This window comes from Alosa pseudoharengus, unplaced genomic scaffold, assembly GCF_046254945.1.
Source record: "Alosa pseudoharengus isolate Yale_2024_CS ecotype anadromous, Long Island Sound unplaced genomic scaffold, YU_APseudo_1.1 YU_APseudo_1.1_scf_22, whole genome shotgun sequence".
Lineage (NCBI taxonomy): Eukaryota > Metazoa > Chordata > Actinopteri > Clupeiformes > Clupeidae > Alosa > Alosa pseudoharengus.
Genome location: NW_027468680.1, coordinates 9,404,025 through 9,427,121, shown reverse-complemented (window position 1 = coordinate 9,427,121; position 23,097 = coordinate 9,404,025). Strand labels below are relative to the sequence as shown.

At 43.1% G+C, this 23,097-nt stretch overlaps 1 protein-coding gene across 4 annotated transcripts in view; it reads right to left on the bottom strand.

The window, feature by feature from the left end:
* Positions 1 to 8,021: 8,021 nt before the first annotated feature.
* letm1 (leucine zipper-EF-hand containing transmembrane protein 1) overlaps positions 8,022 to 23,097 on the bottom strand; it is a 30,869-nt gene continuing 15,793 nt past the window's right edge. The window contains exons 4-16 of one of the 4 annotated variants that reach the window (XM_076300442.1): positions 21,139 to 21,282; positions 20,791 to 20,928; positions 19,040 to 19,243; positions 18,397 to 18,516; positions 18,021 to 18,152; positions 17,737 to 17,895; positions 17,225 to 17,353; positions 15,127 to 15,159; positions 14,093 to 14,227; positions 13,579 to 13,772; positions 12,586 to 12,618; positions 9,070 to 9,208; positions 8,022 to 8,841 (exon numbers count right to left, since the gene is read on the bottom strand). In XM_076300442.1, coding sequence (XP_076156557.1) covers positions 8,689 to 8,841; positions 9,070 to 9,208; positions 12,586 to 12,618; positions 13,579 to 13,772; positions 14,093 to 14,227; positions 15,127 to 15,159; positions 17,225 to 17,353; positions 17,737 to 17,895; positions 18,021 to 18,152; positions 18,397 to 18,516; positions 19,040 to 19,243; positions 20,791 to 20,928; positions 21,139 to 21,282 — 1,713 coding nt within the window. In that variant the 3' untranslated portion in view covers positions 8,022 to 8,688. The remainder of the gene's footprint in view (positions 8,842 to 9,069; positions 9,209 to 12,585; positions 12,619 to 13,578; positions 13,773 to 14,092; positions 14,228 to 15,126; positions 15,160 to 17,224; positions 17,354 to 17,736; positions 17,896 to 18,020; positions 18,153 to 18,396; positions 18,517 to 19,039; positions 19,244 to 20,790; positions 20,929 to 21,138; positions 21,283 to 23,097) is intronic. The other 3 variants (XM_076300444.1, XM_076300443.1, XM_076300445.1) reach the window with 3 other exon arrangements.

Genomic DNA, 23,097 nt, shown 5'->3' with positions numbered 1-23,097 from the left:
TATGGCCACCAAAATATGCCCTTTTTTTCTACATTTATAATGCTATGCTGCTTTTAACACATAATATGACATCTATAGCCATCTTTCAGCATTATGAAATATATAATGAGACAATCATGCATAATTAAAATGGCAGACATGTTGGATTTTAAAGAAGTAGCCATACATTCTGACACTGAATCAAAAACTGGGGTGCGTTTAGGCTATGTGTAAAGTTTCGACTGTGTGACTAAACCCTGCACTTGCCTGGGCTCAACCCTTCTAATTTGCCCCCTAGAGGCTGGCATGCTAGCAAGGAGGCTAAAACCCATGGATGCTAACGTCTGTCAAGTCTCTTAAAGAAACATATGCTGCCTTTTGGGAAATTTGCTATTTTGTCTTCTATCCTAGAGTTAGATAAATTAGTACACATAACCCAGTCCAACACATCCTACTGTTAGCCTAATTCAATTGAGGTGGGTGGGGCTAATTAGCATATGCTAAAGTTTCTTTTAAGGCTTATAGTGATTGTTTGAAAAGGTCTATTTTGTTTTATTGTAGTTTAACATTTTGCATCCCATAAAATGATTATGCCTGTCAATGAAGCTAATTTAAATACGTAATACCTTATGAGTTTAGCTCCCTCCTGACACATTAGGGCTCATGCTAGTCAGTGAACCAGCACTTATAGGACACTTGCTAGTGCGTTCAGCGACCAGTCCTTGGGTGTGCTTTATGGTGGAAGACGGGTAAAGTTGAGTATCGTCCTCATAGCAGTGATAATCAAATTCATAGGAGCGAATGGTCTCACCCAAGGAAGTGTGTAAATAGAGAAAAGTAGGGGCCCTAATACTGATCCCTGAGGCACACCTGTGGTGAGATCATGTGCCCTTTAAGGTAGGACTTAAACCAGCCAAGGGATTTCCTAGACATCCCAGTTCAGATAGTGTAGAAAGGAGAATGTCATGGTTAACAGTATCGAAGGCTGCAGATAAGTCTAGTAGAATAAATACTAATGACGTCGCAACTTAGATGAGGACTTCCCTGATAGCACAGGGGCGTTGAATCCACGTTGAATCAACCTCCGCCGCTTCAAACAAACGTGGATTCAACGCCCCTCAACGCCCCTTTGCTATCTGGGTTAGCTACTCTCAATGCTTCGGTCACAGAAAAGCAGTTTCCATAGAATGACTCTTGAAAACAGACTGCATAGGGTCTAGCAGGTTGTTCTGATATAGCAAGTCCAAGACTTGCTTGAAGACCACTTTCTCTAAAAACTTTGACAAGAAAAGAAAAAGGGATATAGGTCTGTAAAAACAGGAATGGTTTTAGAGGTGGTGGCAAATTATACACTTTCCATCTTTATCCTCCTTGACTGATTTTTCACTAGTTTCACATTTGGCTAGGGTCAGTGTCAGTACTGGTAGCATAAGCCAGTACATGGAGCCTACAATCGTTGCAAAGGTAGTCCAACTCCTCCAGAATGGCACACCAATACGTTCCATTGCCAGAAGGATTGCTGTGTCTCCCAGCGCAGTCTGAAGAGCATGTAGGAGATTCCAGGAGACAGTTGCTCTAGGAGAGCTGGGCAGGATGGTAGAGGGTCCTTAACCAAGCAGCAGGACCAGTATCTGCTCCTTTGTGCAACAACAAACAGTAGGAGCCCTGCCAGAGCCCTACAAAAGGACCTCCTCCTGGCCACTGGTGTGAATGTCTCTGACCTGTCAGACTTCATGAAGGTGGCCTGAGGGCCCGATGGCCTCTGGAAGGACCTATGCTCACTGCCCAGCACCGTGCAGCTCAATTGGCATTTGCCATAGAATACAAAATTGGCAGTTTCGCCATTGACGCCCTGTGCTTTTCACAAATGATACCAGGTTCACCCTGAGCACATGTGAGGTCTAAAGATCTCTTGGAGAATGTAATGTTGCCTGCAACATCATTCAGCATGACTGGTTTGGTGGTGGGCCAGTGATGGTCTGAGGAGGGATATCCTTGGAAGGACGCACACACCTCTACGGGCAAGACAACTGCACCCTCACTGCTCTTAGGCATCAGGATGAAAACTTCAGACCCATTGTCTGACCCTGTATTGGTGCAGTGGGCCCTGGGTTCCTCCTGGTGCACAACAATGGCTGGACACATGTAGCGAGAATGTGCAGGCAGTTCCTGGAGGATGAAGGCATTGACACCATTGACTGTCCCCCCACACTCCCCTGACTTAAATCCGATTGAACACCTCTGGGACATTATATTTTGGTCCATCCAACACCGCCAGGTTGCAACACTGACTGTCAAGGAGCTCAGTGATGGCCATGTCCACATCTGGGATCAGATACCCCAGGACACCATCTGCTGTTTCATTAAGAGCATGCCCCGATGCCATCAAGGATGTCGAGGCCATACGAACTACTGAGTACCATCATGAGTTGCTGCGCTGAAATTTAAGCAAAATGGACTAGCTTGCCACGTCATTTTTTCCACTTAGATTTTCGGGGGGTCTTTTAATTCAGTCCTCTGTGGATTGATCATTTTCATTCCCAAATAACGAAGTGGCATCCTTTTCTTCCTAACATATTACCCAGTCCATATCAGTTTGAATCCTACCTCACAGGATGCTCGTTTAACGTATCATGGCTTGGAATGTTGGGGTAAAAGTAACGTGCATCATTGCTCTTTGCCAGAGTGTCTCGGCACCCCTTGGTCTCGGCACGGACCTCGGATTGCCTCTCAGACATATCTACATGGATGAAGGCACACCACCTCCTGCTAAACCACTCATAAACCAAACTGCTGGTCCTCCCAGCTAAACCTACTGCTCTCACCTACTCGAATGCCCTCATACAGGCATATATGCTACCCCCCGACCATTGCGCTCTTCAGACAAACATCATCTAGCTCTGCCACCGGTACGCTCAGGTCAATCCAAACTTTGTTCATCTGTTATTCCTCGTTGCTAGAACGCGCTACCAGTTCCTACTAGAGCAGGGACATCCCTCTCCACCTTCAAAAAACTCCTGAAGACCCAGCTCTTCAGAAAATATCTCCTCTCGTAGCACTACTTACAACTAGCTAATTCTAGCACTTACCACCTGACTTGACTGTATAAAAACAACAATCACCGATGCACTTTTCCCTATTGTACTCTACCTTTTTGAATTGTTTTAAATTGTTCTAGAATTGTTGAGAGAATTGTTTTAAAAGCGTTAAACTGTTTACCAGGTTGTAAGTCGCTTTGGCTAAAATTGAGTCAGCCAAATGTAATGTAATGTAGATATCCAGTATGATGTTTTTTGAGCAGTGTATGGTAAGAGTTAAGGTTTGCTCAGAAAGAGAAGAAGGTAGAATAAGAATTTATTGATGATGTAGGTAGTTACTTCAATTAACCAAGATATAGAATAATTGGCTTATTTTCTTACACATAGTGGCCATATTGGAATCTTACCAAATTATACTTGATGCCTTGTATATTATTGAGTTTGTCATGTGATAAAATGACTGTTCAAACTTTGAAATAGTTTTTGAATGATATTTCTATCATGAATAACAATAGAGAAGGTCTATATTTTCACATTTGGTATCCGCCATATTGGATTTCAAAATGGCCAACATCAAGTTTGTTTGGAAATCATGTCAATAGCTTCCTTGACCCTAAAAATTGAGTGTTAGAACTTAAAATACTTTTTTATCTTGTTTAATTTTGAAGTTGTATCAACAATTCTATTAAGAATGGTAGCCATATTTGAATTCAAGGTGGCAGCCACTAGGGGGCGCTATGTGTTGGGGTCCATTTAAATTTTTGATCACTAGGGGTAGTAGTATAACTGTGCCAAGTTTCATGCTTTCTGCGAAAACTGAACGATTCCGGTGCTTAGCCGCTGTACTAGATGCCTTTACACAGAAGAGACATTTGTCTTTTCATGTAAATTCAACACATACACACACACACCCCAACTCTCTCACTCACAAAGTCAAAGTAGGTCTGATTTTGAGTGTTTAGTTTTAACGCCCTAATACACACACACTGACACACCACTCTCATAATGCTCAGTAAATAATATAACCCATACCTACATATCAAATAAAACTTTTCTTTGTAATGGACCAAAACTCCTGCAAACCAGGTCCCCCAGAGAGGCCCAACCAAGACCTCTGGGAATTTGACAAATAAATCCTTCAGATTTAAATAAACATCAAACTGAGTGGTTGAACAAAAACACCTCTCAAGTCTTTAGGCTTTAGCTGTAGGCTATCCTACACCATCTCCTGTCTTCTCACCAATTAAGGCCTATTTAGTTTAAATCTCCTCTCTACCACTGCATCAAACTGGACCTTGTTCGACCCGAGCGCTTCTTTTGGATCATTATGGTTAAGGGGTTCAATCAGTTCTTATGCCATAGGCTTGACTGAATGACCCACTTTCAAGGTCCTTCCACGTATGTGTGTTAACAGTGTCTTATAGTGCAATCTAAACTGTTTAATGTGCTACTGTTCCACTACGTTGCCCGGTTAACTTTCTTGTTTTGTGTATTTTTTTTTTTGGGGGGGGGGGGGGGTGTTAATTTTAAGTACTACAAGTGCAATATCTGTGTGCGTTTGGCGGCTTTAGTGACGTCCACATCAATGCGAGACGTCAGGCTCTGGCTGGGCCAGAGGAAGAGTGCAGTCGTGCTGGGAAGGGCTGAGAGAGACGAGGGGAAAGAGAGGAGGATCCATGAACGAGTGAGTAAGGATGGGTGGAGGGTGGATAGATGGATGACCGGATGGAGAAAAACAGGATGAGATGTGTGTTGCAAAAATCAATTAAACCACAAAATCAATCAACAAACAAACAAAGGTCCATGAACATCACACAAAGATTGAATTTTATTGAACATCTCCCGTCTCCTATGGTTATTTTAGATGAGTGCAATATTTACAAGAAAGAAAAATATTATTCATTGCAAAAAAATGAAAAGCTTGCGTATCCTTACATCTCTACTGATTCAAGTAAACATCTACTGTCATTTCATTTGACAAAATTTTCTCATAGCTATGAATAAGTACTCAGCTGCGGCCTTTCCCCTTCGCATCAAAACTTGCCAGCAGTATAATTAAATAAATAAATACATATTACATCGTTTTTTTTGTTTTCAGGAATATTGACAGCGTAGATTTTAAAACGGCATAAATGTCTTCTTAATAAGAACAGTTAATACCCAGTTTATACACATGGTCATAGCTGGACAGTCTCTTTGGCCGTAGCTGGCCAAGGGTGCGTCTTTACAGCTGCAACAAGCTTTATAGCTCCCCCCAACACACACACACGCATGCACACACACACTCTCTCTCTCTGTCTCGCACCAAACACTCTCCCATTAGTGCATTTACACAAGAAGCTGCTAAAGGAGACACTGAGTGCGGAAACAATGGACACACATTAGCTGGATGATGTGCCACTAAGCTGTCCTGAAAATCTGAGCTGGAGTCGTGCATCCTCTCTCCTTCTCTCACCTCACACACACACACACACAAGCCCATATGCACCTAACTGACAATATTGTCATGTGAACATCAAAATCAACACATTCTCAGTCCCTTACACCTGCTGAAAGCAATTTGTATCAGAGTTGCACAACAGGTGAGATGATCAAGTTTTCAAAGCGTGGTAATAGAAACAGGCAACCTGAAATGCATTTCACAGCACCACTGGGTCACCTGTGTACCCAACGTGAGGTATTCTGAAATGCATTTCACAGCACCACTGGGTCACCTGTGTACCCAACGTGAGGTATTCTGAAATGCATTTCACAGCACCACTGGGTCACCTGTATACCCAACGTGAGGTATTCTGACTCGACACCTTACACCGGAGAGGGCAAAAAAGCTACTTCACACTTCAACTGTTGGACCTGAGTATACACTCACTCACACACTCTTAGTAAATGGACTCTTCTGTATGTATATATGTATGTATATATATACACATACACATCAAGTGTTATTGCTGCAGATACCAAGCCAGCCACTAAGGCTGAATTTTATTGGAGTATTTAATAACTTCTTCTCGTCTTCATGGCACTGAAGAGACGCTGTCTGTCTGACTATACATGCATGCAGTGCTTTCTTGACAGTCCATCTTCTAGATGGAGTAGGTATTCTGCACTGCTTTGAAACATACTGAGATAGGGGGTTCTGTTTTAACAGATTGCCAAAAAATGGCCTCTTCCCCAAAGGAAAGTTGGAGTTGATAGGAACCTTAAGTGGTCTAGCTAGCGCTTCTCTAGCATGAATGCACTGAGCTGTTTCAATGACAAGCCTGTCAATTCACAGGTCGACCAAACCTGTGCACAATGTATGTGTTTTTGTGAGATATATGTCTTTGATGAACTGTATACAAAATATGTTGTGTTCTTTGCCTTCTCCTTGTTACATTTGAATGTGACCCCCCCCCCCCCTTCCCTCCACCACCACCACAACCTAGGCTACCCTTCAGGGTTTTACAGTGATTACCTGAGTCAACATCAAGACATCCTCAGCGAAGCTCTACAAGACTCTAGTGCAATTAATTAAAGAATGAGTGATGCGTCAGTCAAGCCTTGCCAGTATGGACACCAGGATACAGAGCAACTCATTATTGCATGGCAGATGAAGAAGGCCTACATGGCAGTACTGATCACACAAGAACAAAACATACATATTAGCATTTCTTTTTCCGTAATCAAAAAGTCTTTCTTTTTATGTACTTCTTCAAATACTCTCACTTCCCTCGTTCTCCCCATCTGCCCCTCTCACAAACACCCACACACACACACACACACACACTCTAACAGAGAGCAGACGTGGTGTGTTTGGGGACAGTGTGTATAGGGTTCTGGTCAGGGGCAGAGTGGAGTCTCCTGCTGGCATGTTTAATGTTGGAGATGATGTATGCCGAGACTCCTGTACCCTGTGCCTCTGCGTCACTGAGTTCACACTCCAAACACACACACTAGCGTGTGTGTGTGTCTGCATGCAGGGCCAGTGTTTACTCTGCCATCAAGCTGACTGTACCCAGCCTACCCCTTACCCGTCTGGGCGAAGACAGAAACACACACACACACAGACACACACCGAGTCCTACACTTCAAAACACAAACTCTCTGTCCTGAACGTCAAAACACTGAGATTCCAGGGACGGCTTAAAGTTGATATCGTCCCTGCACACCTCGTTTATCCATGGCGCTTGCCTGGAGCGCATGAGTGCACACACACACACCCACACACCCTTTCCTGGTAGCCACACAAGGGTGTGTTCAGTTGAAATCCACCCAAACCCTTAAACTAGGCGTCTCTGCGGTCTGCGATGGGTCACAGGAAGGTCAGTGTGTGTGTGTGTGTGTGTGTGTGTGTGTGTGTGTGTGTGAGAGAAAGATTGAGATAGAGTACGAAAGAGGAAGAGAGAGTGTAAGTGTAAGCAAGACTCGTATGAGCAGCATGGGTGTATGTAGAACTGAATTCACTCTGATCCAAATACCACTTGAGTGAGAGAGAGGGAGAGAGAGAGAGAGAGAGAGAGAGAGAGAGAGAGAGAGAGAGAGAGAGAGAGAGAGAGAGAGAGAGAGTGTGTGTGTGTGCATTAGAGAGAGACTATATGTGGATGTGGGTGCATGTCTACATCTGCAGTTCTATTAAAGGCCACATCATACACATTGGCCAAAACCAACACATGTTAAAAGCTCAGAGGTAACAAGCCTCAGGTATGATTTTTTTTTTTTTTAATGAATTGATTCGATGAACCAAATCAATCAACAAGTCAGTCTGACAGCCAGTCAGTCAGTAACGGTCTACACCTAAAGCTTCACCAGCCTCCTCTTCAGGCGCGTAGCCGAACAGTCTCTTTCCCCACTTTGGCATAATCGAGCCATTTGTGTGTAATTTTATATCACACGAAAACTTACAAAAACTCTTATCTCTTTGGTGAATTGAACACTTTAGCATACATCAGTATGCTGTCCCCTCAACATTCACTGTACATTCAAGAATGGTGCCTGATGTTATGATTAGTTAGTGACCCAGAAACCCAGAACAAAAAAAAATGGAGAACAGTCAAATAAACAGAGGAGTGGAATGGTGAATGATGGTGTGATTTCTGTGCAGAAGTGCATTAGAGATGGTCTCCATCTTTCCTCTCCTCTCCTCGGGGAAAATGATATACTGCAGGGTGGCAAAGGGTATTTAAGACTCACCTTGGAGTCCCAAGTCCAGAAGAAATTATTGTAATTATCTTTGAATTGATTGATTGTAAATATTTTTGTTTGGTTCTGTTGTTCTAGTTAGCAAAGGTGCATATCAGAGTAGAAGCAAAACTTTTTCAATTAAACACAATTGCAAAATAGCCTATTCTGGCTTAGAAGAACAAAGTTCTGTTCCTAATTTATGCGTTTTTTTTTGTTAGGCTTTTTTTTTTTTACTTCCAGGGAAAATGTAAGTCTCAAACTCTATGAAGCAAAGGAAAAACACAGGTTGTTCCTGTTACTTCATATAACTTTTTTTTTTCTTTCTCTCTCTGTCTCTCTGACTCTTGGGGCAGGTTTACAAACAAGTTCAGAAAGAATGCATCCATTCAGACTCTGTGGTTGGCTGTGCTTGACGGCGGTGACGTTTGCTGTCTGGTGGATGGTGGTGATGGCTGAGAGGGGGGGATCTGCAGCAGACCTCTCCCTGAGCCGGGGCTCACCAGGGCCAGCCTCAGTTCTGCAGTTCGGCGGCCTGCTCCTTCTCGGCCTTCTCCTTGGCCTTCTCCCGCTTCACCAGCTTCTCCTCCTTCTGCAGCATCACCATGATCTCAGCCACCTGGTCCGTGGAGATGTCGATGTCCTCCTTATCGATCAGCTCCACCACCTAGACACACACACACGTTACTGCAAATTGTTGTCATTGATAAAAAATACCACCTCAGACAAATGCATTACAGATGTCTTTGATCACCAGATGAATCAACTAAACTACCTAGTCACACGTCAATACCTTTTCTCCCAGCTCAACACACACACACACACACACACACACACACACACACACACACACACACACAGAGATCTCTCCTGCTGTGACCCTCTGTCGTCTCACCTTGATGACATCATCAATGTCGATCTTTCCATCCTTGTTCTCGTCGAGTGCATCGGCGATTCTCAGCAGCTTCTGCTCCGGAATGTTCTGTATCTGCCGCATGATGGCGATGAGCTCGGCGATGCTGATCAGGTTCTCCCTAAACGAGAACAAGAACATGCCGCGTACAGGAGATGCACTCTGGATAAACGTGGCTCGAGTAAGCACGCGTTGTGGAGAAAGCTTGGGCACACACACATATACAATCGCGGGCACACACACATATACAATCGCGCGCACACACACACACACACACACACACGCAGACTCGCAGGCAACTCATGCCAAGGTTCCCAGCTTGACCAATGAGTGTGCGCCACTCAATGGCCTGGTTTATCTTCTTTTCAAATCAGCGTCTCTCATTCCATCAAAAGCAAACTTCATTAAAACCATTACTTGTTCATTTTTACCATTCCCCTTGTGATCAGAAGCTGAGTTGTCCCGCCTGGAGACACCCATGTTTATTGTACATTCTACAGTTTATTTACACATTCTAATCCACTAGAATTAGAATGCCTTTGCCACTCAATTCAAGCCCTAAAGATGTACTGCTTGCAATCGTTACGCTTGAATCACAGATGCCTTTTGAACAACAGGGGCATTTTGTATTGTGATGATCAGGCCAATTAATCAGAACACCGCAGCTTGCAAAGGCAGGGGAAACTGTACAGCATGATCAGTAGAAGCCTTAATCAGTAGCAACGATGGATACAATTACATGGAGATGCAAAAGAGAAGCCTGGAAATGGAACATCTTCTACTCATCTTTACTGGGCCTGCTGCAGAAGCGTCCAGTGGGTTTTATATGTAGGTAAATAATCGAGTGAATGGATAATGGGTTGAAGATTAACATATTATGAAATATGTTCTGTGTTTAATAGGCATGTTACTAAGCCTGTGGTCAGCATATTACAGAATGTATTATTGTAGGAATCCTATTGCTCAGGGGCCGTATTCACAAAGGCTAAAAGTAGCTCTCCTAAAAATAATGGGCGTGTCACTCCTAACTTTAGGACTCCTAATTTTTTAGGATTTTAGACCTAAAAGTAGCACCTAAGTCTGGGACAGCTTAAAAGAAGTCGAGAGGACTCCTAACTCACTAAGACCTATTCACAAACAGCTTTTTGTGGCATTTCACGTTGCGATGAAATGCGTAGCCTATGCGGCAACAGGAGCTTCCAATCGTGAGGTAACAATTTTGCATTCATAAAAGGGATGCAATAACGCCACCAACAACAACCCAAAACTACCCATTGTTAACATGTGAATTAAATGTAACGTTTCATTGTGAATCAAATTAAAATGTTCTCCTCTTTGCAAATGTAGGCATATGGTGACAGATTAATTTACTTACTTACTGCATCAATCCGTAGGCCTATGTTTCATAAGGCTACTAGGCTATTTGTTTTGCCTTACTCTTTATTCATTTAGGCTTGGGCTTTTTATTCAGTTATTCATCATCTTCCGTCCTTCGCACTACTTGTGTAGCGCACGCATTCTCAGACCTGTCACCTGCCACTCATCATCGTAAGGGAGGTGTTTAGAATCATTCCCGCGTTACAATCATCAGCCAATCAAGGTGGTCACTTCAGTCAAGCTCGTGCATGAGTAATGACGTCATCCATAGCAACGAAGACTCGCTCTTAGTTTAGGAGTTGTCATTTTTCCTTACTAAGAGTAAGTCTGAAAGGCTTTGTGAATAACTGTTAAGAGAAAACTCCTAGCTAAAATCTTTTAGTGCGATTTAGGAGTACTCCTAGTGGTAAGATAAAAGGCTTTGTGAATACGGCCCCGGGCCTGTTACTGACTGAACATGCCCTACAAAACGATTATCCCATCTGTCGTATTTTGATTAAAAAATGTACTTATGATTGGATATGTTAAAGACTAAAATATGTTGAAGTTGAATTATGACATTCATCACACTTATTTTACATTTAATTTATATTAAAAAGGTGCTATGTGGACTTTTTTTTAAAGTTTAAAACTTTCAGAAATTACCATGAAAGACCAACAGAATGTCAAGAAACAACCATTTTGACATAATGTCAAAAACATTCTATGCTCTCTGTTGTCCAGAAATGCACTGAAGTTACCATGCATACAAGCTAGCACCAGATCCATCCGAATCTCCCTATGTTGGCAAAGATGGTTCGGCAGCTTTGGGTCCTTTTCGTAGGCGAACTTCAGAGGTCTAATAAATTCCATTACTATAATACAACATCTATTGGTGCTGTACTTAAAGGGATAATCCACCATTTGGGGAATTACACTCATTTTCCACCTCCCCTTGAGTTAAACAATTGATTTTTACCTTTCTCAAGTTCATCTAGCCGTTCTCGGAGTCTGGCGATACCACTTTTAGCGTAATAATCAAGGAACACCATGGGCGCAGCAGCACAATGATATCATGCAGCACCTGAAAATAGTCCCCGTAGGCTAACTTCCAGCAACAAGGTTGAGCTGCAGCAGACGAATTGGTTAGTGACTGGATTATTACGCCTGAATGAGAATATAGTTTCAAGTCAAATCAGCCTAGAAAATCGCCACATTTAATTTTCCATCAGTCTTATTACACTTTCTAACTTGAGAAGAGACAAGTTTTAAATAGGAAAATTACTGAAAATCGTAGTCACTTTTAAACGTGATGCTAGCAGGCGAGATGCTAATGGTCTAATCCAATTCAATGATTTATGCTAGGCTGGAGCTAAAAGTGGTATTGCCAGACTCGGCTGGATGAACTTGAGAAAGGTAAAAATCAATTGTTTAACTCAAAGGGAGGTGGAAAATGAATGTAATCTTCCCCAAATGGTGGAATATCCCTTTAAGGCAGTGTTTCCCAAACTTTTTTTCTGGGGACCCACTTTTTTTAAAATGACAGACTATCGCGACCCAACTCATGACTGTGGTAGTTAACAAACTAGATCCAGAAAGCTGTTAGCTTTCCTAAGCTATATAAGGTATAAGATAGGGGTATTACACAACATGAATTGTCACTAGGCTATGCTGGCAACCCAAATAAAATCCCCTACGACCCACCTGTGGGTCGCGACCCAGTCTTTAGGAACCAATGCTTTAAGGCACACATACCTGCCTGGGGTTTGTCTTCAACTCATAAAATAGCTCTGATGCTATATGCACCACAATATACTATCCTTACATTGATACTATACTAGTCTTACCTTGACAATTGCAATGCATTATAAGTAATCCTATTACTAATGTACCCCTTCATTACCTATGCGCTCGAAACAATGTCATACTTCACTTCAATAATAGAAATGAAGTGTGATAAGGTGAGCAGCTCCAGTGTCACCCAGTGATGGTGGAGAGCCTGTTTGTGGGATGCCGTGATTATTAAGTGAATGAAAAGAGGAGAGTAAGAGTTCAGATGAGACAGCCAGTGTTAAAGTCTGGTGAGTGATCACTATTGGCACCTCACACACCTCACGCCTGTTTCCCTGTGAGTGGGCTTACCTCTGACAGCCTCCAGACCAATGAAAGAATAATCTGCAAAAATTCAAAATAAAAAAAATAATAAAATACGAATAGCAATGCACTAGAGAGCAAATATTGTTTTGTTTGCGTATTTTTTTTTTTTTTTTGATAGACTGGGAACCCTTTTAAAAATAGACGTTAACACCCTAGTGAGGTCACTCCCTAAACCATCATTGGACAGTAATATAAGCAACATGGTTTTGACTAATAGGGTGGTTAGGGGGATGTAAAGCTCATGAATATCAGACATGAGTTTTACATCAGAGCAGATGTCTGGACCATGTTCCAGTAGAGGTGGATGGATATCCCTGTCAGAATTAGAGGAGCACTGTATGTGACGCCAACAATACATTTGGGAAGATCGTAGAAATTGTAGTTGTAGAAATAAATAGAAATCTATCCATTACTGCCACTTCTTCTTTACTCTTGGCGTAACAAAGCTACTACATTGGACAAGCATAGCAAAGTTCAGACAGCAGTCCAGGATGAGTGACTGTTGGAATTGGAATTGTCCATTGGAATGTTAGTGATTAGTCTCTAGAGTGCTCCTCTAATACTGGTGGACCTTCTCTTCTTTTTAATGGAAGCTTTTGAGTAAAGGGGATATGATGAATAACTGTTTGGAATGAGTCAGAGTAACAATTCAACACAAGCAGCTCACTCACGTTAAATCAAAACAGACTGCCACCACACACACACACACACACACACACACACATCCCACAACTCCCCTAAACCACTCATACATACATGCACACACAAGCACGCACAAAACCCCCACCCCCAAAACCACAAGCATACCCTAAATAACACACAACGGTTTTACAAATACAACCCAGACACACACACACTTTTTTATTACATATTATGTCCTCTAAATACTCAAAAGCATGCAATACTCAAATGCTCAAACAAAGCCCCCTTCCGAACACTACCTCCAACTCTTCTCCAGCCCATCTCTATAGTTCTTACCCGATTGGGGGGATGGTCCCACTGTCCATCTGGTTGTCCAGCACCACCTTGTCCTTCTCCAGTTCACCGATGATCTTGCCAATGCGGCCGATCATGCGGTTGACCCGTCGGGCCAGGCGCTGGCTGGCTTTGGACTCCTCCACGACGCGCTCCTGACCCGTCTTGGACAGCTCCTTACGGATCTCCTCAAGGTCCTAAGACAGAGAGAAGGTGGGGGGAGGGGGGGTTAGATAAAGTGAGACCCAGAAAATGAGAAAAAAAAAACTCCAAGCATTTCATTTTGAATCTCTGATTGCATATACTTTATCAGAACTGTGTGTGTGTGTACAAGCCTCAATCAGGTATCTGTGGCATTTTCAGGAGCTTTGGAAGTCTGAGACAATACTTGGAATGTTTTGATTTCCCAAAAAAGCAAATAGAATATTTCCTGGTATGAACCCTTAGTAGGGAGAAAAGGGAAGCTCGCACGCACACGCACACACACATACACACACACACACACACACACACACACCTCGTTGTACTCCTCCACGTCCTCCTTGAGGTCCTCCAGCTCTTCCTTCTCTTTGGTCAGCAGCTTCTTCTGCTCCTTGAGTTTGGTGCAGGCGTCGCTCAGCGTGTCAATCTCCTCCTTAGTGATCTCCTCTCCCTGATCACATATGCACACACAACATGTTAGAACCATGCACTCACACACATTCATTTTCACACATATCTACTCACCCACACCCACACACACCACACAGGTATGATAACCAAAATAATAGTGAGTCACACTTTCAACAATAAGCATATGAGCAAAATATATTACATAAGCTACATAAATAAATAAATTAGTAATGAGCTACATCTAAATCTAAATTAGAACTTTAAATTAAATCATCATCATCAAAAATTACATAGAACTACCCAACAGAGGGAAGCATCGTGGGTCAGGGGGGTTACAGTGAAGGATTGGCTGTTTGGGGGTACAGGTTAGTGAGTGAGTAAGGACGACGACGTTAATCACCCAAGGAAAGACGACCAGGGAGATTCAATTGTGTAGGCTACTTGGCACTTGTAGTGACTACCAGACACCAGCAGAGGTCAGGAGTGAGCATGCAGGGGAGGAGTCACCAAACACCCAGACAAGCACTGCTCTTCCAAACCAGGACACCATGGCTCAATCTCAGAGCAAAGTTCCATGTCATTACGTAATCATAGCGTCAGAGTGTGACCTGACCAAGCTGAAGTTTTGCTGTGTAAAAGGCTTTTTTTTTTCAGATGAAATAAGAAAACATACACTTATTCTTTCCAGTATTTTGACTGGCTTACTGTGAGAGGACCAACAACAAAAAATGCAGGACCGCACAGGTTCACAAAGCAAAAAAAAAGCTTTTAAAGTTTTTAAAGTCCACATAACCACAGGACCTTCAAGCCCTGGCCTGTTGTATTGAATCATGGTTCTGTGTGTTCCTGTCTGAGCCATGACCTTCACGGTTCTACAGAGCAGAGTCCATCTGGGTGCAGGGGGTTCCAGCATGTCCACAGAACCATACAACAGCTAACCTGAATGCGCAGATACTTCTGCCACTGTTCAAACTGCACCGCATGGAGAGATACACACATACACACATCAACAGAAACTCTCATCAGAACTATGTTGTCTTGGAAAATGTAACATAACACACACATGTGGGCAAAAATAAGAGACAGCAATGGAAGACGACAGAATCCTACAGTTATGTCAGACACATGCAGACACACATGAGAAACTAATATACAGCGGAGAAAATAAGTATTGAACACGTCAACATTTTTTTCAGTAAGTAAACTTCCAGAGAGGCTATTCGCATTAAATTTTCTACAGACATTAGTATTAACTTAGTTAATCCACACATATTAAAAAATCCAAACATTAATGTCCCTAAGTAGAGTTATGAGTAAAAAAGTGTAATGGCACAGGGAAAAAGTATTGAACACACTAAGAAAAAACTGTACACAAAGGCAAGGAATGGCAAGGAACGAGCTGGAATCTATACATAGTTAGAGAGTAATTATCTCTCCTATCTGTGCAAATTAATGTAAGCTGGGTTAGTACATATTGATGAGCTATAAAAAGGTTTTTCGTTACCAAGTTGTTACACAAGAAACATGTCATGATGGGTAAAAGCAAAGAGCTCTTCCAAGACCTTTGCAACATTATTGTTGCAAAACATATCAATGGAACTGGTTACAGATGCATTTCAAAACTTCAGAATCATCCAGTAAGCAGTATTGGAGCCATTATCTGCAAGTGGAAGGAACATCACTGCATCATCAATCGGCCATGCACAGGATCTCCTCACAAGATTTCTGACCAGGAAGTCAGAAGGATAGTCAGAAGTGTAGCCTAAGAGCCAAGGACCACTCCAGAAAGCCTGGGAGGCAGCAGGTTCAATTGTTACAGAGAAAATCATAGGTAATGCACTCCACCGCCATGGCCTCTATGCACGCTCATACCGCATGACTTTATTACTGAAGAAAAACATGTCGAAGCTCATTGAAAGTTTTCTACACAACATTTGGACAAGCCTATGAAATACTAAGAGAATGTATTCTGGTCAGGTGAGAGCAAAATGTAACTCTTTGGATGTCATACTACACACCATATTTGGAGGAGAAATGGCACTGTGCATCACCCTAAAAATACCATACCAACAGTGAAGTTTGGAGGTGGAGGCATCACGGTGTGGGGCTGTTTCTCATCTCATGGTACTGGCAGACTTCATACAGTTGAAGAAATGATGAATGGAGCCATTTTTTCTGGGAGAATCTTGACATCCACCAGAACAATGAGAATGAGACATGGCTAGACCTTCCAGCAGGACAATGATCCAAAGCATTCAGCAAAGGAAACTCTCAATTGGTTTCAGAGAAAGGAAATTCAGGCCCTGACTTAAATCCAATTGAACAGTTTTGGAAGTTACCTAAAGATCAGGATTTACAAGTGGGACCCCTGGAATCTTCAATATTAAAAGACTATCTGTTTAAAAGAATGGGCCAAAATCACACCTGAATACTGCGACTGATTAGTTTTGTCATAGAGGAAATGCCTTGAAGCTCTCATTACAAATAAAGGGTTTTCCACAAAGTATTTAAGAAATTTCAGTAGGCGTGTTCAATACTTTTTTCCTGTGGCATTCCACTTTTTTACTCATAACTCTACTTATGAACATTAATGTTTGGATTTTTTTATATGTGTGAATTACCTAAGTTAATACTAATGTCTGGTGAAAATTTCATACAAATAGCTTCACTAGAAGTATACTTACTCAAAAAAATGTTGACGTGTTCAATATTTATTTTCCCCGCTGTATATATATATATGAGCATGTGTGTGTGTGTGTGTGTAGAGTGTGTGTGTGTGTGTATAAGTGATGGAGAGTATGTGTGTCGGTATAAGTTGCTGATGTGAAATTATGAAATCCATTATGAGGATACACCACACTCTAAAGGAAAGCATACTGCAGTATGACTGAATGGTTCTACTTCAGTGCTTTTGAATGAGTACATTTCTAAACATGAAATTCTGAAATATGAGGTGCGTTGCGTTTATTTTGTGTACTTTGTGTGTGTGTGTGTGTGTGTGTGTGTGTGTGTGTGTGTGTGTGTGTGTGTGTGTTACCTTGATGCCCTCCAGGGCGGGTGCAGTGTCTTTGAGTGTTTCCGAGTGGATGGCTTGATCAACGCTGGTTAGAGAATGCTCCACATCCAACTGTTGTCGCCTAGCAACCTCTGCTTCCAGTTCACCCTCCTATAGACAGTAAATGAGGAGGCCAAAGATCGATTAACAATATTAAAAACACACATACCCCAGAATGGAACAAACATTCAGACTGTCCAACATGGGCCCTTCACTCACTTTCAACCATGATTCCTAACGTAAAGTTTGACCACATTGTGAGCCCTTGATATCTATATACTTATAACTGTATGTATTCACAGCAAAACAACAGTCTGATCCTGACAGAAAGTTCTAGATATCCTCCCTTCACCAGCATCTACTCTGTTCTCACATGTATGCTGCTGTTCACTGAGTAAAGGGCTTTACTGAGTACAGTGGCCAATCAGCTTGCATGCTGTGAGTAGCAGGCCTGCCCTCATTGTCTGGTGTGAGTGACGTGCAGCTGCACTGACCCGTGCAGCTTTCTCGGCGGCGTCGGCCAGCCTCTCCATCTCCCTCTCGCGGTTCTCCTCGCGGATGGCCCGCTCCTCCTGAAGCGTGGTCTCCAGCTTAGTCTTGTTGTCCACTTTGGAGAAGTCCAGCTCTGCCACCTTTACCTGGGCCTCCTTCGCCTACAAACACACGCACACACACACACACACACACACAATATTCAGGTTCTGAATTCACAAACAGTTAAAATTACACTAAAACAGAGACATTTGAAACACCCCTCTCCACACACACACACACGTACCACTATCTCTGGCAGGATCTGTAGTGTGGTCTTGAGTTGGTCTGCAGGTGAGAGTGTGTCCGGCAGGTACATGGCTCTAGAAAGCAGCAGTAGAGATGTGGGGATCTGCTGATCCAAGTGCAGCTCCAGCCACTGAAAGACACACAGAGAGAGAGAGAGAGAGAGAGAGAGAGAGAGAGAGAGAGAGAGAGAGAGAGAGAGAGAGAGAGAGAGAGAGAGAGAGAGAGAGAGAGAGAGAGAGAGAAAGAGAAATATACAACATATTATATTCATTCATGTGTGCAAAGAACTCATCAGGATGGCCCACTGAGTCAATTTCATGAATGTGTGTGTGTGTGTGTGTGTGTGTGTGTGTGTGTGTGCGTGCGTGTTCTACCTGTTGGAGTTGTTCTCTCAGGCGATCTTCTGTCACTCCCAGTGCCCTCATTCCTCTGACGCGACAGGCGGCCTGCACTTCATTCACGTTCAGACTGTCCACTCCCTCCTCTGCTATCAGCTGCACACGCGCACACACGCGCGCACACACACACACACACACACACACACAACACACACACAACACACACACACACAACACACACACAACACACACGTTACTTTCAGGATGCTTAGTTCAGTACCACATACATGCATGTCCAGAATATTCAAATGCTATTCAGTGCTGTCTTTTCACACAGATGCACTTTTGTGTGTGTCTGACAAACACTGTTGTACAAACACTGCATCTGTATGAGCCCCCAGCCAGTGTGCACGTGTGTGTGTATGTATATGTGTTTGTGTTTTTGTGTGTGTTTGTGAATGTGTGTGTGTGTGTGTGAATCTATATGTGTGTGTGTGTGTGTGTTTTTGTGTGTGTTTGTGAATCTATCTATCTATCTATCTATCTATCTATATATATATGGTTTGATATATATATATATATATATATAGATTCACAAACACAAATATATATGTGTGTGTGTGTGTGTGTGTGTGTGTGTGCGCGCGCGCGCATCTCTGTTCCCTGACCACCCTCCCACCTTATCGTCGGTGCGTATGGCGCGGAGTTTCATGATGAGCTGGAAGCGCAGGAAGTTGTTGGTGCCGATGGACTGCAGCTCCAGCAGCCTACACAGCGCCACCAGCTGGGGCCGCGTCAGGTTGTCCAGCGTCAGCTCGTCCTCAAACAGCTTCGAGAAGCGAATGATCTGCTCGTTACTGGGGCGCTCACCCGAGTCACGGATCTGATGGAGAGACACAGACAGGGAGGGAGAGAGGAAGGGAGAGGAGGAGAGAGAAAGGGAAGCAGTATTAGTATTTAGTATTTTAGTATCATGTTTATCTTCTACTGTCTCTATTGTACAGTGGAGTTTTTTATATGTATATTACTTTTTCTGCTGTAAGTGCATGTTGTGTGTGATGTCTGTATGCTACTGAGACCTTGAATTTCCCCTTGGGAATCAATCAATCAATCTATCAATCTATCAATCTATCTATCTACAGTGATGGCCAAAAGTATTGGCACCCATGCTAAAGTTGACTGAAAAGAGGAATATAAAATCATCTTTTAAAAATTGATCTTAATGCCTTAAGAGAAAAATGAGGAAATATCTAACCTTTAAGGACACCAATTTTCTTAGTGAATGAATAATGTATCATAAATAAATAAATGTTCTTCCTTAAAATACAGGGGTCATAAGTATTCCCACCCCTATGTTAAATTCCCATAGAGACAGGCAGATTTTTATTTTTAAAGGCCAGTTATTTCATGGATCCAGAATACTGTGCATCCTGATAAAGTTACCTTGGCCTTTGGAATTAAAATAGCCCCACATCATCACATACCCTTCACCATACCTAGAGATTGGCATGGGTGTTATTTCAGTTAGCCTATTAGCTGGTTTGATTTGCATTGAGCTCATGATGTGAGCATGATGTGTTGGTTTGGTTAAGCTTTATAATTGTTTATAATTAAACTCGCTATTTATTAGAAGGAATCATTTATATATAATGAGCCTCTTAAAGTGTAAACTCCGGAGTAAAAGCAACCTAGGGTCTATTTATGGTAGTTAACAACTTCAAAGTTTTGATTGAGAGCAAAATTACGTTAACTGGTGGAGTTTTGAGCAAGTCCGTTTATTTACATCACTGAATGGGCTTACAGTAAATGCTAAGAGGTCAGCTAGCACGTCAAAAAACAAACACTATTTTTTACCACTGACAATGCTCAAAATGTAATTACACTTCTGTAGTAGTGTGGTGAGGGTCTCTACAGACAAACCAAAGTTTTGTAAACTTTGAAAGTGTACAGAGAAGTTAGTCTGGCTTTCACCAGACCAAGCTCAATCTTTTAAGATTGAACAGTGGTCTGAGGAGTCCGCTTTGTATTTTCTACTGCACAAGAGGCGTGATCAACGGGCATAGTTGAAATTACTCTGTACGCAATTGGATAGTCATTCACCAATCTCCAGCCTGAGCTGCAGGGCAAAAAAGAAACCGCCGGCAGATCAGGCTGGGTTCACCCAGCCTACAAAGAGGTTTAACAAGACCTGTATCTGTAGGAAGAAAATTGCCTCAGATCATGCACTGTGCAGATCTGACTGAGCGTAAGGGATGTTTGTATTGTGAGATTTAACCAGATCTGTGCAGCATTGCAAGATCGAACACACCCTCTGATTTGACGCTATCAGAACATGAAGCCAGACAATTCGCTTCCTTATCTTCCTTCCAGATTTCCAGATTATTTCTTGAGCTTGTGTATTCATGTAAGTGTGTGTGTCAGGGACAGTACCTTCTGGAAAAACGTGGAGAACTCCTCGGTGACGTTGCCTTTGAATGCTTTGTTGCGGAGGGCGATCTCCTCTACGGTGTCCTGCAGGAACTTGGCCATCTCCAACTTCACTCGCAGCTCTTTCTTTAACCGCTCTTCCTACACACACACACACACACACACACACAATTCAGGTTACAATTAGTTGTTTATAAGGGTATATAGCACAGGCATATGCATACAAATATGTAAAAAGACATCACCACCTCATCAGTATCTTAAAATGTGATATAATGTGTACATATGAACTGCCCCTGATAAATGAAGGCTTGACTGATAAGGGCAGGTGTTGGCTGCTGTGGTCCTGACCTTCTTGGACTGTGTCTCAAAGGTGGACGGCAGCATGTTAGGGAAGAGCTTGAGCGCCACGGGCAGCAGAAACTCCATGAAGGGAACGATGATGAACACGAGGAAGGGGAGGAGTCGGAACACATCTGCACACGTCCGCAGGAACTGGAAATTACATAACATTATGAAAACACAGAATTAGGCCATCATAATTTATCTGTGAAGCTACTTGACAGAAGACAACAATAGTATTAGATATACTGTATAACTGACCTGAATATATTGTTCAACTATCAAATTGTGGCATTAACTGGGTGTAGTTCTAAAATAAGTGACTTTATTGCTTAAACACTAGCATATATGTAGCATCTTTGATGATGCAAGCGAATGTTACATGCATTCACTTTTACACACACACACACACACACAAAATACTGCATTCAGCTGATGCACTGCTCGAGATCCTCAGAAAAAAAGACCAGTTTTCACTAATCAAAGAGACGGTTGTCTACTCAAAGCTTCCACTGCAGTGCCTATGTGGAGCAGTATGGTTGTACACCAGCAGAGGGGGCTACTGAGCCAGTGAGCCACCAGCAGCAAACACACACACAGGCCAAGTGAACTGGGGCCTTTCCTCATCTCCATGTCCTCCCTCTTCCCTCTCTTGGCTGAGCTTCCCTCCATTGCAATCCCCCCCGCCCCACCCCCCCTCCCTCCCTCCCTCCCTCCGTCTCCTTGCACTTTCACGTGCCGGCACTGCAGTCCATTCCACAACCCAGCATCACAATGCACGTCTCCATGGAGATGAGGGTGACTGGGAGGGGGAGAGGGACCAGGCAAAAACAAACTTACACATGACATGAGTGCTTCAAAGAAAAAAAATGTAAAGGGGCATTAATTAACAGAGAGAAACACACATACACACAGACACACACACACACACACAACCCATACACGTACACAGCAGATAGAAGGGGGAAAGGGTGAAAGTGAGGGACCATAAAGAAAAAACAACTGACACATCATTACCTATTATCAGCAGATGTGCATTAGAGGGAGAAAAAAACATGTGGGAGAAATAAGAGGGGGGGGGGGGGGGGGGGAGCAATGAGGCCTGGCTAACAGAAGAATAATGAGGTAGGGGGCAGTTTAGGGTTCCTGTACCCCCCCCCCCCCATCCCCTCTCTCTACCCCACAAAAAGAAGAGGTTGAGTACCCCCTCCCCACCTGCCTGTCAGGGGGTGCATTTGGAAGCCGATTTAAGCCAGGCTGCATGAATAGGGCTTTGTGCTACGCCCATTGACATGTATATCACTTCCAAGAAACATAGGGAGAAAAAGAAAGAAAGAAGAGAGAGAGAGAGAGAGAGACAGAGAGAGAGAGAGAGAGAGAGGGGAAGGGACAGTAAGGAATATGGGAGAGTACTGCAAGAAAGAAAAGGTGTGAGGGTAGTAACACAGAAGGTGAGCTGATGTCAAAAGAGTGGGACTGGGAAGTGCGAGAGAGAGAGAGAGAGAGAGCAAGAAAGAAAGAGAGAGAAAGAGAGAGAGAGAGAAAGAGAGATGAGAGGACATGGGGGGCCAAGAAGAGGAATGAGCAGTTAAAAGAGTGGCCGGGAGAGGGAGTGGAGGAGAGAAGAGAGGAGAAGAGAAGAGAGGAGACAGCACTGAGCAGCACTGAGCGGTGGCAGGCGAGTTCTGAAAGAGCGCGCATGTGAAAGAGGCAAAGCCGGGGGATTAGAGGGCTGCGTTAGATGAATGGCGTGGGGCTGAGCCGTTAGCGGCCAGTGCAGGGGGCGCCAGGTCAGCTGGCCCCACACACAAAGACTCCGAGAGGCCCGGGGGAACTGGAGAAGCTCGGCCGTTAGTGCAGATACTGACGCGCTGTAGAGGCCTTCTTCTGGACTGCCTGGTTCTTCTTTTAATTTTGTACGTTCAGAACGTTAAGCAGTGTTTGCTATTGTTTGCTATTGCTATTGTT